The sequence below is a fragment of the Diorhabda carinulata genome, chromosome 5 (assembly GCF_026250575.1).
Source record: "Diorhabda carinulata isolate Delta chromosome 5, icDioCari1.1, whole genome shotgun sequence".
In the NCBI taxonomy this organism is placed as follows: domain Eukaryota; kingdom Metazoa; phylum Arthropoda; class Insecta; order Coleoptera; family Chrysomelidae; genus Diorhabda; species Diorhabda carinulata.
The window spans coordinates 22,588,515-22,606,816 of record NC_079464.1 but is presented as its reverse complement, the minus strand read 5'-3'; the positions used below and the strand labels follow the sequence as shown (position 1 = coordinate 22,606,816).

The 18,302-nt window shown below is 31.3% G+C and overlaps 1 protein-coding gene across 1 annotated transcript in view; it reads left to right on the top strand.

The window, feature by feature from the left end:
* LOC130893880 (protein Shroom) overlaps positions 1 to 18,302 on the top strand; it is a 214,015-nt gene that overhangs the window by 98,951 nt on the left and 96,762 nt on the right. Inside the window, exons 6-9 of the mRNA XM_057800320.1 lie at positions 316 to 1,085; positions 1,510 to 1,699; positions 2,070 to 2,251; positions 3,024 to 3,150. Coding sequence (XP_057656303.1) covers positions 316 to 1,085; positions 1,510 to 1,699; positions 2,070 to 2,251; positions 3,024 to 3,150 — 1,269 coding nt within the window. The remainder of the gene's footprint in view (positions 1 to 315; positions 1,086 to 1,509; positions 1,700 to 2,069; positions 2,252 to 3,023; positions 3,151 to 18,302) is intronic.

The window sequence follows — 18,302 nt, the reverse complement described above, 5'->3', positions numbered from 1 at the left end:
AAGTTTGACGTTTCGACTTTTCTTTAAGTCTTTATCAAAATTTATCTTTCTTTTAAAAATTATCAAAAAAAAAAAACTAATTTTAAAACAGAAGAGACTTAAAATCAAGAACATTTAGAGCATAATATATTAATATATAATTTTTTTTCAATAATTTTTTCTCTATATATATACATATGTATATAGTTCACCTTGTTTCTACATAAAATAATTAGTAGATTTCCGAGATTGGTAATGGATATTTTACGATCTCCTAAATTTAATTACAATTTTATGGTCATATTTGAAAATATCTGATGGAAATTCTATTTTCAGGTTATCAATATCACTTCAGTCGGCGTTGTCGGTGGCAGATCGAATAAGCGAATTAGAAAAACAACATAAATACTCTTATTACGATCCAGAGAAGAAGCACAGAGTTCCAGATCCGACACTTAAAGCTATACAAAAAAAGGCTTTATTATCATTTTACGAAAGACATAATAATCCGAATAGCAAAAGTTCTTGGAGATCCGAACCACAATTAGCTCAGGTTGCTTTGACTCTGCCGCCACCTCCACCGAAAATAAAAGTACAAATGCCATCGAGACGAGCTTCATCAGCATCGGATTACGCTTCTGGAGGTAACTCGAAGAGGAGTAGCTTAGCATCTAGTTTAGAAAAGGCTGACAGCTTTTCTAAGATCATACCGCGTCATCAACACAGTAATTCTTGTGGAAGTCTGTCAACTGACATGCTTGGACCTATGATAATAGGACCATCCATATCAGTAGACGATTACGTACCCGACCTTCCTCCTGCTAGACCACCTAAAAATCCAAGCCTGCGAAACGCATTTCCAGATTTATTTCTGGATCAGAGAGTCCCAAGTCCAGATCTACCACCACCTTCACCTCCCACTGTGCTAGAAAATGAAGTGTTCAACAGCGATGAACCTCTCCCCCCTCCACCTCCTGAATGCGAGCCGGACTGGCAAGAGGCTTTTAAAGACCGACTACGAGAGAACAGTACTGGTAACCAAGTACCAGCACCACAAGTACAAAAGAATTCTAAGAAAGAAGCAAAAGTGATTCAACAGACTGTTGGTAAGTCTTCTTTATTTATTTTAGTTTGTATGTCATAAACTATGATAAATTGAGCCAATCATGATATGAATGTGCGGAAAGTAATCTAATCACGTTTCATGATGTTCGCAAAATGAACGAAGTGATCGGGTCATAGCCAGAAAATGTTATGTACCTTTTTATCCTAGTATACCTTTAGGTAAATGCGACGGATTGTTTTTTGGTTTGAACTTTAAAAGTTATTGATTCACTGTACGAGTATATAGTTATTAGTTATTAATTTTCAAGATATTTTGCTGATGTTTGTCAGTTTCGTATTTTTTTGGTATCAAAATTTTGTTTGAAATGAGAGTGTGTTGGTAAACCAACAATAACTTATATTAAGTAGGAATAGTTCGTTTCCTTATGGTAGCTATATACTTATGAAGTACTCGAAAATTCTTAGGTTTACCAGAAAGATATCTAAGGAACTCGTCAGTACGTTCATCTATTAAAACCAAGTCCACTGATCAGATTTTTCATCAAGTGAACAGCAAACCTTATACCAGCAGACATATTGAAACACCAACTAGTAAACCCGATCAAATACTAGGCTTTCCGAATCAGAGGGGTTATCAAGAGAGGTCAAGTACCAGGTAAGAAAAAAGTTCAATGTTCATGTTTATAAAGTGGCAATGACTTCTCCATACAAATTTGTTTTGAATTTTGTTACAAATGAGGGCGAGTGAAAATGATAAAAATGACAGAAACATGAGAAGGGTAGCATAATTCTTTTATTTTTATAACTGGTTAATAAATTTAACATAGAAAATTAATAAATAATGTTAGTATTATAAAAATTTTATACTTTTATTCATTCAAATGCATTAACAAGGAAGCTTATGCAGGCATTACTGTAACTTAGCAGGAAACTAGACCAAGTTCTATCAAATATAATAGGATTAATGTTATTCATTGCAATAATACAATTTAATTCGTATAACATCTGTTTATTATTGTTTTTAGGTATCCCAGTAATCATAAATTGAGTATGATTGGAAACATAGCTGCTAGTCAAAAAGTAAATGGAGTATCAGAGCAATGTAGACCAGAATCCCTAGGATCTCAAAATAGACCAGAAAGTAAACAAATCAAGATGACTAGCGAAACTCATCGGGCACAAAGAGCTTCAATATCAGAAAGTCCAGGTAAATAGCATTATCAAGAAAATGTAGCCCAAACAGTTTCACAGATTTATTTTTTTCCTGATTGTTACAATATAATCTATCGATTTGTTAATACGGATAGCGAGAATTAATATGTGTAACTTCTTTTGATTGAACTTTGTTTTTTGTTATTGTATTAGTACCTTCATGCTACTTCCCTTTAGAATAAACTCTGCCGCTTTCGTAACAATTACCTCTCTTCCTGGAATTCACTTGTATAATACTTGTGTTTTCACTTCTTAGCACTTCTTGACAGTGCTCAGTCACTAGCTTAATGAAAGTTCTTTATTGAATTCCAAGAAATTTGATCAGTGAATATCTCTTGACTTCCTTTTTCTGTTAACTTCCAGCTATTAATACACACATGTTTATTATACATCAAATCATACCAATTGATTTTTAAAATTGAATTCAAATATAGATCATATTGATCTTTTTTTAATAATATCGCAACTTGTGTGTAATATTGTTTCTGAACTAACCTTCATATTATAGGGAACCTCTTTTCTCTTCATCCAACCTTAGTTCTCAATTCTTCGATAAGACTCTTTCCTACATAATTTTGTCTGACTAAGCCATTACACTCCAAAAATAAATATAATTGATATATTACAGAACGGTTCAGTTAAACAAATTGAACCAATAAGAAATATGATAACAACCCTTCAGTTACTTGAAAAATTAAATTAAATTCATGATTACAAAAATTAAAAGATAAATAATTGAGCAATATCATTTTAACTGCTCATTTTAGGAAAAGAGACTCCACCTCCATTACAACCAAGACAGATGAGAATAAATCAATCAATGAGGGCTAGAATATCAACTGAACATAAGTTGGGATCAAAGGAAGATTATAGGGAACAAAGATCTTCATCAATGTGAGTATTTTCTATGTTTTTATAATTATATGCAACAACTACATATATTGCTTCTACATATTTTTATTAAAACTACAATAAATGTCAAAATTGAATATGAATAATGAATAGAGCTATTTACTGTTGCATTATGACCTTCACATTTCATAATACTCGTTTCTCAGTATTGTGATATATTTATTGTTACGAAATCGTCCACGACATGGAACGTGAAACTGGTTAATGCGGTTATGATGGGAGAGTTTAAAGTTAGTAAAATGCGGCTTCTTTGATATGGTTTTTTTTTCATTATTGAACCAATTATTCACTCTAGCAGCTGTCTCAAACATTGTCAACTTATTCTCGATATTCGAAGAGAAATTTTACTTTTGACGCTAGCGACAATGTCAATTTTCAATGATAAAAAATAATAGAAATCTTCTAGTCCCTATTTACAGATATATCATGCTGCCACTTTGAGTCTTTCTATTAATTCACTCTTCTTACCCGACGTTTCCATTTCGCGATACTCCAATTCTGCTTTTCACTCTGTCACTTTCAGGTCACAGGTCTCTTATATTGTCTTCAAAAAAAAAAACAATATAAACAAATCGCATCTATGATAAAAACATGTGAACAAAAACAATATCAAAGACGTCGCGTCCGCTAAACTTAAGAATCTTCCAACAGAACCGGCTTCACGGTTCTTGTCGTGGACAAGTTAGTAACAGTATAAAAAACCACTCAAAAGTCTTGAAGCATGTAGAGGTAGGTCTGAATATCGCTATCTATTATTTTTGATATGTGCAAATGATTGATTGAAATTTATTAAATAATTTATAAAAAAATATCCTGTCAGTATCTTGACAAATATGAAATCATCTCTTATATGGGTGCAAGTAAAATAGTTAAACTACAAAAACATTTTCTCAAACTTCAAGAATACACCAAACCATAACATTAAAAATCTCAATATGTTATGTTGATATTTCTTTTCCCACACCCACACACCATATTGTGTATAGTTATTTTATATTAACTATCTATGATAACGATTGAATATTGTCCACCGATCAATTACTATAAATAGTTTGAGGCTTTTTGCTTTAAGTAAAAATAAGTTTCTAATTTGATGTAAACAAATATTTTATGAATAATTGCTGGCTTGAGAAATATTTTTTAGTTTAAAAGTTATTTTGGCTACTATTGAGCAAGTAACTATACTTAGTATTGATATTTTTATCTTTATCTATTAATCAATAGTTCAAATTAATCAAACATTGTTTTTTCCAAAATACTCTTCATTATTTTCAATCTACTCCACAAAACGCATTAGAAAATAATTCTTGATTTAATTTTTTTCATATCCATTATTTTTTTTCCAAATCTTGTCGATAATAAGTAGGTATTTTGAACTGGACATACAAATGTAGAAAGTTATGAAATTAACGAATTCATAATAAAACATTTGCTTAGTTATTGATACCTATTGAAGTTAACATGATTATCAATAGTAATAAAATACTGTGTCAATTTAATGCAAATTTTCAAAAAAAAAATGGTATACCCAATTAGCGTCTCATTTCACTTCATTTATTGTAAGCTAAAAATACGAGGGTTGCTTCACACATTTTGAGATATGGCAACACTGATGTGAATATGTCAAATATGACAGTGCTATCATAAAGTTTGACATTTTCAATCGTGAAAGTACATGTTGCCATACGGGTGCTATTTGAGTTATAAATACTTGATTTTGGTCAAAAAATAGAATGAAATCGCAAATATTTTAGTGCGATGATTTTCTTTGACTTTCGATGTGGATGAAACCAACAGCAGTGTGCCGATCAACTCACTTCGATTTATGGTGATAAAGCACTATCTCTAGCCACCGTGTTTTCCGGATTCAATCGTTGTCGCACTTCGCTACAGGATAAATTTCGTGAAGGTCGTCCAAAATCGACTGTTGTGCCAGAAAACATCAGGGCTGTGTGTAACCTGATTACAAAATCGTCATGCCATGAGCTTGAGGTATAGTTAAGCATTAGTTCCAATCGCATAGATTCAATAGTGTATAAACATCTGGCTGTCAAAAATATTTTTCGCGTTGGATACTGCATAATTTGACAATCTCTAAAAAAACTCGAGTCGATTGATGCAAAGAAATCATAGATCTATACATATGAACCCGAAACTAAACAACTTTTACACCCGAAGAAGCGGTTGATGCGTTCAAATCATATGTTTTGGAGCTACCTCAATCGGAATGGAAAAAATGTTTCAATAATTGGTTCAAACACATGCAAAAGTGAATTGACCTTCATGGAGAATATATTGAAAAAGGTATCCAGTTATAAATATTTGTTTTTATATGTCTATCTCAAAACTTAAGTAGCAACCCTCTTAATGAAGTCACTGAAAGTATCAATCCACGATATATTTAAGTGAATTGTAGGTTCGTCAGGATATTTGTAATTTTCGAAAAATTGTGAATTCTAAATATCTATATTCCCTGTTTACATTAGGTAATAATAGAAATATGAAAAATTGAACCAAAGCTATCCATCAAAAATAATATGAACAGACTAGTATTTAATAGTATATCATTATATCTGTTTGTAATATAAGTTTCTCCAATCTGGACTGATTGCGATTCGTTTTGAAGGATTGTTTCTTTTCATTATTCTGACAATGAAATTCAAAACTAGTCAGTGATATATTTCACTCTTCATCAAGTTGGGAGGTAATTATTCCAAAACGGAAGTTAGCTATTAACTCATTAGTTTTCAACTGGGTTCACTATAACCATATTACAAATAACTATACTTTGAATTCTGAAATAAAATTTTCCTTCAGTATTCAGTCAGACAAAAAATTGTATTCATACGATTAAAATTTACTCTGCTCTTTTGTAATGCAAGTGTCGACATTTCAATCCATTTCATGTTTTTTTTACATTAACAAATATGGTCTGATATAATCTACTCAGTTGTTATTCTTGCTTAATACTACTAAACAAATCAATATTTATCAATGTGTCCCATTTCCGCCCACTAGTCTGCTATTTTGAAATTTTGCTTTTTAATATTCATGTGTGCAAGTTAAATAAAATGCCAGTGTCAGTAAAAAATCGACAAACATTGAAAAAATGTAAAAACACACACTCTCACATGGAACATACACAACAATATATTCAATTTAACAAAGTATACTTAAACTGTGTTAGTTGTTTCACCTCCACCAAAGTATTACGAATCCTCTCAAGATGGAAAAACTAGATATAGAAATAATTTACTTTGTTTTTACTTGCTTGTGTTCAAAATAAATAATTTTAAATTTTCAAGAACAAACTTTTTCTTCTGCAGTTCCTCCATAATCGGAAATTAGATAGACAATTTGATTGACTTCAGTATAATAATTTTGAAAATTATCCAATGTTTAAATAAATCTTTTTCCTGGATAATAGAAATTATATTTTTTTGTTAATGTAATGATTATTTGTTTTCTCAATGTACTGTTCTATGCTTATTCTAAATATTTATATTCCTAGCCAATATTAGTCACATTTATCATATTTTGATATTTGGGCAGATTGAAGGAAAGTAATTACTGAGTTTTTTTCGTGATAGAATAAAAAATAATCAATTATTTTTCAAAGACAATTGCCAATATAATGGCTCAAAAGCGTAATATGCTATCCTAATAAGTAGGCAACTCAATACACAATAAGCTGTTAAGTGGGTCAACGACTAAATGAATATTACATTTAGCTTAATTCAACAACCAAATAATCCATTTATTGAATATAAAGAGATCTTACCCACAAATTATATATTTATTAACACAATATGATTGCGGTTTTGAAAAGTTATAGGTACTACTGCCTACAACCGTTTATTTCTAAGATTTCCATGTTCAAATATATAAAAATGGTATATGGTTCAACATTAGACAAAAAAAATATGAATGGATTGTTTACTTATGTTTGGTTATATATAAATCCTATACTGCACGATACGTCAAATGTTTGCGCCAGTATTGGCGTTCAAACGTTAAGGCTGAGTATTGGAAAGATTGGATGCATTACTGCAACTGCACGATACGTCTGTCGTTTCCGTTAATAGTAAAAACGTGACTAAAAAATGATGAACAGCATACAACATATAGGAATTACTTTAAAATAAATTGGATGATACTGGCAACTTTGGTTTTTCATTAAAAATACGTAGCATTCACTCGCAGAGAGACAAGAAGTGTGTGTAGTTGTACAACAAATGTTGGTGTCAAATTCGTTCCAATGCTGGGTCTCCTTTGCCGAGGGTCAAAAAATTATTTCCGACAATATTATGTGGCATTAAAACTTATATACAGATGGATTTGAATACCAAATAAGATAGGTAATATATGAAATAAGTCTAGTCAGTACAAATTCACGTTTGGCATCACATAAATACATGAATTATAAGAACCCATCGAAAATTTTAAACAAGATAGGAGACCGTGTGGCACCTTGTTGGAAAGAAATTTTAGTCCTCTGATCAGCAATATGGAGTTTTTTTTTAAATTTTGTGCAATCATAACTAAAAATTTAATTCTTGAGGTGTTAAATTTTGATAATGTCTCTATCACAAAACTTTTCGTAGAATGAAGATAATAATGTTGCATTATATTTGAAATGTATTTTTAAATGTACTTTACAACTAAATTAAATGTTCAAAGTGACCATCATTCACTTCTTGAGAATAACTGAAGCGATTTTGGAATTCTCGTACAACATTTTGTATGACCTCAGGAGTTATTTTGTTAGTTTGTTTCGTTATCCTAACTATTAAATCAGCAATATTGTCTGGTCTATTGAAATATACTTTAGAAATAATCAGGTATTTTCTCAGTTATGATTGCACTAAAAAAACTTTATATTGCTGAACAGAGGATTGAATTCCATTTCCAACAAGGTGCCACACGACCCTTTTTTTATTTAAAATTTTTGGCGATACAGATAATTCAGAGGGGGCCCTGGAGGAGGATAATATTTTCATACTGTAAATTGTCAATTTAAGAATGAATATCGACCTGTTTCAGTTCTTTTTCCACATAGTACATAATAACGCTAAAATTAAAACTATTCCATACATATAGAGCGCATTGTGTGTTACCTGAGTTGCTGCTTAAACCCAGCTTAAATAAAATGTACAATGAATAATAAAAACGAAACTGGATTAGATCTATGTTTGGTGATTATGTAACCGAATAAGAATTTACCGAAAACGTGTAGGTGCATTCTGGATTTTTCAAGTTATAGGTGTTTTATACCACAAATATTTGATTCGAACCAACGAATTGAAAAGAGTTATACCGAGCCTTAATTTCAACGAGTACTGGAAACACCTATGGCCAGTTTGCGTCTAATCATCCAGAAAATTTAAAATCGTGTGTGAAAACCCGCTATTCAGACTCAATACCTCCTACCTACACTAAGCAAAACACTGCATAGTCGGTAAAAAACTCAACAAATTCACGTTTTTGTGAGGAAAATTCGCACTTCCTTAAGTAACAACCCTTTAATAATGCATTTTGTACGCAAACTGAATGTAATGAGGTCTAAAAACCAGCAAATAACTTCACAAAACAAATAAATCTACACAAAAAAACTTACTACAAAATAATTTGCCTACCCTACGAAGGCATTTTTAAATGAACATCATCTTACTTTACCAGTTCGTTAGATTTATTTATTAAACTATATGCAAGAAACTAACTTCTTTTCAACAAATATTGTAAGGTAAAGTATGGGGCAATGTGATGATTTACATTATATGAATTATCGCCTGCGTGAACATGTACTGAAATATCATAGCCATATCATATAATAAAAATTGATTTGTATCCGAATACGTTCAAGGTATCGAAATGGATCTATTACTTATCGATCTGTGTAATTATGATTATTGTTTATCGACATGTTAATTATTCCTGTCTTCAAAGTAGAAAGGTGATAAATATATTGACACTGACTACTTATACAATGCGGGGTCCATATGTATGGAATAAATTTAATTTTAGCGTTATTATGTGCTATGAGAAAAAACCTGAAACAAGTCGATTTTCATTCTTAAATTGACAATTTACGGTATGAAAATATTATCCCCTCCGGCACCCTCCTCTGGATTATAAGCATGAGAAAGGGGGTCAAGTGGCAGCTTGCTGGAAAGAGATTTTAGTCCTCTGTTCAGCAATATATTTTTTTTATAAATTTGGTGCTATCATAACTGAGAAAATGAATTTTTAAGATATGAGATTTGGATAATGTCTCTTTCACCAAACTTAATGTGTAATGAAGATAATAATTTCACATAATATTTAGATTGTATTTACTTAATGTACTTTACAATTAAATTGAATGTTCAAAATAAACACCAATCACTTCTTGACAATAACCGAAGCTATTTTGGATTTCTCTTACAACATTTTGTAATACCACATGAGCTCTTTTGTTAATTTTTTTCGTTATTCTAATATTTAAATAAGCAATATGGTCTGGTCTCTTAAAATATATTTTAGAAATAATCAGGTATTTTTGAATTTGTTCTGCTGAACCTTAGGAAAAAATCTTTGAAGGTATTAGTCAAAAAATGGAATGAACCCTTGATATGAATCTAGTAGTCGATTATCATTTATCATTTAAAGTTACTAAAAGACGTATAATATTATATTATAAGTATAATATTTGTGCGCATATTAAATTTAATTATGGCCCATTTGTCCCTGATTCAAAGACATTTTGATTATGATAGGTTGTGGTAATAAAACAAGAATCCAAAAGGAGGCTTGTGAAATTTTTTATAATAAAGTAGTAAATTTAAAAAAAGTTTCGTAAAAATGGACATATAAAAAATATTCAAAATCCAGGTAGAAATTTTCAATTTACTGATTACATAATTCAATTGATTCCACATATTTGGACAGCATTCTATGTAATTGTAAGTGATTTTTTAATAGATATAAGAATCATAATTATTTTAAATACATATTTGTAATGTTTCTCTAATGATAAAAATTCTAAATTTACGTAAAACAATGATAGTAATCAGCCGATGTGCGGCCAATCGTTTTTGACAAACGCAACTAATTCATACAAAAATAATTAAAATAATTCTGATAGTAATTTGTCGTTATCATGAATTTCCTGAAATGTTCATTATTTATAGGAGACAGGCTATCAGAGCTGTATAATTATGTTTCAATTGTTTTGGTCGTGATTACCTGTAAAATTAATGTCCTTGAAATTCATGTGACATTTGTAATGGGACTATACTAACAATACATTTTTGCATCCCGTAAATAATAAGACACAAATTAACAACCTAATTCCTGCAGTAAGAATCCATTCAAATGATATTTGCAACAGATACCCATAATAATGATCTTATACACATTTCTACACTGTTTAAATTGTACAACATTCACATACCTTTACCTTGTTGAGCGAATGTTGTTACCGGATCTACTCAAAATATGGTACGAAAATTGAAAATATGCATTAACAATCAAGAGTACCTATAAGCAAACTTAGTTCAACTACAAATCACAATTCATTCGTCGTTTAATAATAAAATATCTATGGTCTATTTCAAAAAGGTATAGAGCAATAAATTGGGGAATTCCGTCCAGTTCAGCTCAATTTCGGTATCGGCCATAGGTGTAGATCTTGAAATATTGTGTAGGATTACTTAGGTAATAGATTATACAGTTACGTTTTGCGTTTAACAGGTACCGTTTAACCTTTTATTAGTGCCTCTGCCTAATTCCAACCCTATTTCAGATTCGGCTTAACCATGCGCCGTAAGGGCAATGATGCCTTACCCAAAATTTTTAGACCTTTATAAGTATATTTGTTTAGTTTAACGCATCAGTATTTGCTGTTAAGCCGTAAATAGTATTCACAGTATTATAAGATTAGTAATAAAATGGCGACATTTACACCAACGAAAAGATGTTCCAATAATTCTCCACTATCAGTAAATAAAAAACTTATCATTTTGAATGTACATGGTTGCCTAAAATACGATTACCCGAAATTTACTGTACAAGAAACTGTCGACCGATGTGCCCGAATGACTGGAGTTGGAAATTCCACGGTTTTTAAATTATTGCGGAGGAGAAAGATAGCAGGCCAGAAAAGTACAGGTCCTTGATGAAGACACCCAAAGTGTAATTCGAAGAAAAGTTCACTCTTTTTATTCCGTTGATAACTAAAAAACTTTTATGGACCACTTTGAGAAATATCGATTTTGCTTGGGAAAAGCATAACCGTAAAGCACTTTTACTGGAAAGCGATGAAATTGTTTGCTGGCGACGAAAATACTTAAGAAGTATAAAGCAGTACAGAACAGAGCAGAAGAAAATCTTTTATCTTGATGAGACGTGAATTAATGAAGGCTATACAGTACTAAAAATATGGCAAGACAAAAATATAACCAGTGCTCACCAAGCTTTCATGGAAGGGCTTCAACTGGTATTAAGGTGCCTTCAGGTAAAGGGAAAAGACTAATAATCGTCCATATTGGAAGTGAAGAGGTATTTTTAAAAGAAGGTTTGCTAACCTTTCAGTCGTACCATAAGGGAGATTACCTCGAGGACATGGATTCGGATGGTTTTGATCTTCTGGCTGATTCAGTAGTAGTTATGGATAACGAAAGTTATCATTCTCGACGCATAGAGAAGACTCCAACTTCATCTTGGAGAAAACAAAAAATTATTGACTGGTTAACCACCAAAAGTATTGAATTTGAAGATAATTTGATAAAAAAAGAACCATTAGCTATAGCAAATTTACACAAACATCGATTTATGAAATACGCCTTGGATGATATAGCAGAAAAAAACGTTAAGCTACTATTTGATTAAGCCATTAAGGAGGTGACACCAGAGAACTGGCGAAAAGCAGTCCAGCATGTCATTAAAGAAGAGGACAAAATGTGGGATCTTGACTACTTGATCGATCGGACCGTCGGTCGACCCGTTAATTACAACGTCATAAGGAGATGACAGTTCCTCAGATGACGAAGAATATCATGATTTTTTATAATTTAATTTCTGTATAATGTATTTTTTCTATAATGTTCAATAAAAAATATGTGTACCTAATACTATGTACATAATGCCTAATGTTTATTCTGTTAAAATAAAATTCTTCCCTTTTTACTAGTATCCTACCTTTGACATACTATTTTCAGTGTTTGTGAATGAATAACAATATAAACCCATATATTGACCCCAACCCGGGTGGTACTACCTGCATTGATGAAAAAAAATTTACAATGAAATCAATGACAAACTTTGAAAGTGGCTTAAATATTCTTTGGGTCCCTTTGCATACCTTATGGAATTTTATTACTCTATACCTTTTTGAATTAAACTATAATTTGCTATTGGGTGATCATAACTTTTAAAAACCTGTCGATTTAAAAATAAACTTTGAGGATAAAAGGATCCTCTCACTCGCAGAATCCAACTGACCAGTGCTGCCTGTTATAAAACTTACGCTCAATTCCCCTACAAGAAACATTTAAGGTTGAATAAGATATTCGTTTATCAGATTACAGGGTTTTCTAGCTCTTTGTTTAAATATAATAGTCTTTTCGGAGGAAACTTTCTTAGTTAAACAATTACAAAGAGTTGAAAAAAAGTGGCATTTATTATATTGTTATATATAATATTAAATTCTTTTTTGGGTTTTGAAGATTTTTTCATTATAAGAGATAGAATACAGATAATAATGGTTCATAGAAGGACGTAACATACTACGAGAAGTTGTACAAATTTCTATTCTTTTATGTTGCGTTCTCGTGCAAACTCTTGAGTCTATTGAGTATCCCAAGATTAGTTTACCTAAATTCCGCATAATAGAAGCCAGACCTTTTGTCAATATGGCTGTTAGCAAATTTGTCTAGAATTCGTAACTGATTTCATAAGTTTTTAACTGCTTTACGCTAATTTATACCGCATTGTGCCAAAAACGCTTTAATTTATATCGAAATGCGACCAATTTTGTAAGTTCTAGGTAAACTGGGAATGCTTGGACATATTTTAAAAATCAGTTGTAGTTTGTAAACTAAACAAGGCTAAAATTAGGTAATTATCGCATAACTAAAAAAATGTGTGGGACTTGAAACTGCAAATTATATAAGGTGGAAATAAAAGCATTTATCCAGGAATAGAAGATAAAAGACTGAATGGAGGAACGATCATAATATCAATCACTTGATTAGACAGACAAAACTATCTACAACTTTATGAGGTATTCCTGTTCCGTAAATTACCAACTGTAATTATGCCACTCAAAAGATAACGTCTTATATTATTTAAATATAAATAGCAAATTTCACCCAATTTTAACTGACATAGCTAGAATAAAGGTTTTTAATGCAATTTCATAACTAATAATCTCATTGATAATAGTAATAGGCTATTATAAAATACATTTTCATTATCAAATTTTCTATGTGGTAGAAAACGTTAAAAACTTATTATATTTGTTCCAATTAGTGCGAATACGCTAACACTAAATGAAAAGATGTACCTACATACGTTCAGAGTATTAATTTCATCTTATCTAGCCTAAAACAAAACCAAATCTGTCGATTTAGTACTTAAACGATTCAACTGTAAATTTTATTAGCTCTACTTAAACCCGATGATTAAGGATAATGAGCATTGTATATAATACAAAACCATATAATTTCAAATTTCATCGACTATCAAGCGTGTATATTTGGTTGTTCTCAGCGGTATTATACTTACAATGGTACTTGGAGCATGTCGAGGAAGAAAAGCAAAAGCGGAGGCATTTTTATTGGACTGCATTGCCGATAGCTCAAGATAATGAATGGGTTCCTAAATGATAATGATCTAGACTTGCGATGTGTTAAATTCTGTTTTTTTGACACTTGAGATAAATATTCAGCCTATTAATTGTAATAATATGTGTGGAAATTTGAAATTTTTAAAAATATTAGCAAATTCATAAACTTCAAAAATCTATATCCAAAAGAACTCCTGACATAAATATGAAATTCATTGATTCTGGTTGCTGTTCAAATTGATGTGAGTTTTTATTCGTTAGATTGTGAATGACATTAAATTTTTATAGGTTGGGTCGTTATTAATGAATCTGAATAGTTATTGATTAGATTATGAATGACATTCTGTTCTTTCTCTCCACTCAGTTATTCCCACTTTTCTCCTATCCATTTCTCTTTTGGCCTGTCTTATCTTCTTCTAATTTCCTCTCCCTCCATTTTTGCTCTCTTGGCAATTCTTTTTTGGTTCATTCTGCACACATACCCTAACCTACTGATTCTTTGGGCTTTGGCTTAAGAATGGGCTCGTTAATATTTCTTTCAGCTCAGCACTTGTTCTTCTTCATGTTCATTCATTATTTATTTTCACACTCCCCAGTTTTTTTCGAAGTACTTTCTTTCACCCAGAACTCACATCCATACAATACAGTCGGCTGATCATTGTTTTGCACAATCTAATCTTTGTTGCTTTTGTTTTTAGAATATTATTCAAGGACCCCATTATTCTACCACCCTTTGCTATCTGATTCTATAGGTATTTCGTCTCATCATCCGTATTCCTAATCAGCACACCTAGATAGTCGAAGAATTCAACTTTTTCAAAATAATATTCCTCATTTTCCGTCCTGAAAGGTCTGTCTCCTACCTGATTTTTTTTTCGCCGTTGTATTTCCATGTATTTAGCTTTTTTGTCATTCACCCTGAAATATTTTTGATTCCTTTTTCAGTCTACTATAGACTTCTTCCAATTCCCCCTGGGATCTGGCTATTAACACAATATTGTCTTCATATACTTAAATTAATCTAATGTAAGGTTAAAAAGTAAAGTGAATAAGGCTTCCTCCGCTCCAGCCCTCTTTTTCCTTGAAAACTTTCTGATAACCTTCCTTCAGATAATACTTTGATCTCAGTTCTATTCAAAATCAGTTTCATCATTCTTATAAGTTTTCTGTGGACACCTAAAAACTTTAAAGTCTCATACAACTTTGTCCTCTCTATTGTATAATAAGCTTATTTACAATCTATGAAGAGATAATGTAGTTCTAAATTATTGTCTTGATTATTGCTCTGAATTATTTTTTAACAAAAATCTGGTCCACTGTGCTTCGCCCCTCCCTAAAACCACCTTGATATTCACCGACTTCTTGGTTATGAATTGGTCCCAGTTTGTTTCTGGCTAACAGTTCTATCCGTCCTTCTTCCCACTTTTTTCATATCAATCTGCAGATACTTTTATACAGCTCTCGCCCTCCTATTTTCAAAATCTTCACTGTGATTTCATTTTCTCCTCCACGCTTATTATTATTTATTTTCCATATTTCACATTTTATCTCTTTGTCTGAAGGGTCTTCTACTTTCCTTCCATCATCCTGCTCTGCTGCATGTTGTTCCATGATATTGGAATTTTTCCTTCTATTACTTCCAGTTTCTAATCTGTGTTTTTTTTTTGGCATTCTGCGTTTACCTGTTTACTTAGTCACCATATTATCTTTTGGTGTATTTTGATTTATTAGTCTTGTCTGGTTTCTCTTTTCTAGCATGAATCTGCAATTTTCGCCAAACCAATCCTTTTCATTTTTTTTTTCAATTATCCTAGGAATAGTCTCTATTAGTGATGATTGTATATGTTTCCAATCCTCATTTCTCTGTTTCTGGCTTTTTGTTCTGCTCCATCGTTACTGTGTTTTTTATATCCCATTCCTATTGCTTCTATTTTCCATACCTGTTTTGACCACTGGTGTGGTCTATCTATCATTATCTGCTCCATATTATTCTGTCTATTAGTCTCTAAAAATCCCCCCTTCTTCGTGCGTACCTCTGACATCCCATGTTCCTATGTTTATTTGCCTTTATTCTTTTCCTTTTACTTGTTTTTTCAGATTCCAATTTACTGTCCTTTGCCTAGTCCTTATCATTTGCCTCCTGGCTACATTTCCAAACTTCCGAATAGATATAGTATGGTCCAAAATAAAATCCATTACATAATCGGCTAATATAAGGGATATTGAAGAGCCTATTGATGTTCCAACGATTTCTTGGTGGTTTTTATTTTTATTAGAAAAATATGTGTTATTAAAATTGAATATTATCAATTCTAATAGAGTTTCTCATTTATATCTCTCCATTTGTGTTATTCTGCTGTTTGTCGTTATAGTATTAAAGTAGCTAACAAATTCCTGGTTTAACTTGTTCAGTCTAAGTGAACAGGAAATTATACCCTGACAGAATGCTCGCATGCTTCACACGTTTCCTATGAATTTCATTCTATACATAATAAATCTGTCAAGGTTTTGACAGTTGAAAGAAACTACGAAGAACGCCTGTTTTTAGAAATAACATACATTAACTAACTACACCAAATATCAACACTGGCTGTTTTCTTCATTGAAGACTCCGAACAAGATGTGTTGGATGTAATTCAATTTTCGTGCCTGTACCAGCCATGAATGTATTTAATTTTATTTGATTCATCAGCTGCTTGATGATATTTTTAGATTGTATTGATGTTCAAAAAGATGTCTCATAATAATAGTGTGAATAGCAGATTCAATATTATTTATATTTGTAACAATATATGTTTTTTGTAACATTGTTATGAAAGTCGAATATACTATTTTGTATCAGATCATTCTAATATTTGGAATTGCGTGAATCTTCAAACCCATACTACTAACTAATCAGAAGTGTCAAGAATCATTATATTGCATTGGTTATTCCAAATGAAATTACGTATTCCTCATAAGATTTGATACATTCAGATGAAAAGAAACTTATGTTTGTTTGGCAACAGTGTTTCATGTATCTGCATTCAGTATGCAGTATTAAAAAGCTTCACATCCTTGACATTCGCCCTCGTAATAAAACGTACGTTGCAGAGCGATAACCCGATGATGAGATACTGGGTTGATCAGTGACGTAACAAAGAATATATTTCCCCTGGTGTTTAACAATATTGACTATAACCACATTTTGAATATGTATTCATAAGAACGAAGTATGATAATTCTACTCAATAAATAACACGATGGAACATTCATTGTAAAGATGTAGATTATTTTCAAGTAATTATAAAGAGCATTTAGGAGATTCGAGTTGTGGTAAATCATCACCCAGGCATTCTTGAAAAGGTCAAACATCTATTTATGAAAAAAACTTACTTTGCATAATCGTACGATTTTTACTTGTTTAATTGAAAAAAGGCAATATATTTATAAAGTATAATGTCAAGGTTCTTCTTAAAATTATTTGTGTGCTACAGAGACTTCCTGTCGGAATCGATTATTTTGATCAAATTGAAATCCTTTGGATTTGATACTAATAAATGGAAATACGTATATTTGTAATATTGAATAAAATGGAATGTACGAGTATATAGTGATAGGGTTATCATGTCTAACTTACAAACTATTCTATTTTGTAAGATTTTAAATTTCATACTCTTCTACATATTTGGGGAAAATCTATTGATCATTGAACCATTTTCTACCAAATCCACCAAATTCGACTTCAATGGAATCACTGACCAAGAAATTAGAATAAAAAACATATACAAAATGTTACGCTTATGTTTTAGGGTTTATAATTGTAATGCATTTTTTTACCGGATGTGCAGGTGCATAATAAAAATGTAGAGCCACATAACGAACTAACAAAAGCTATTTCTTAATGCTTAGCGTCTCACGTCAATTCACTCTTTATATAATTATTTTCATTCTGTTCGGGTTACAAGTAAATTGAATTTTATTGGGAATAAATGAAGAGAAACTGAAAATATTTGGTTCGACAATGAAAATGGGGTTTCACGTTGACATTGACATATATTATACATAATTTCTTATTTTGATATGTTTATGTCTCTTAATCGTCTTGATTTTCGGTCTCTTCTCAAATTAAATCAAAGACAGATGGAAATATATGTCTAATCCAACGGTTGGATTGGATTGGATTGGAAAATTCGGTAACTTATCTAGTTTCCGAAAAGAATATTCTAGAATTTTCTTTAAAACTCTTTATTATAATGTCTTCAATCTCTCTCTCTCTCTCTCTCTCTCTCTCTCTCTCTCTCTCTCTCTCTCTCTCTCTCTCTCTCTC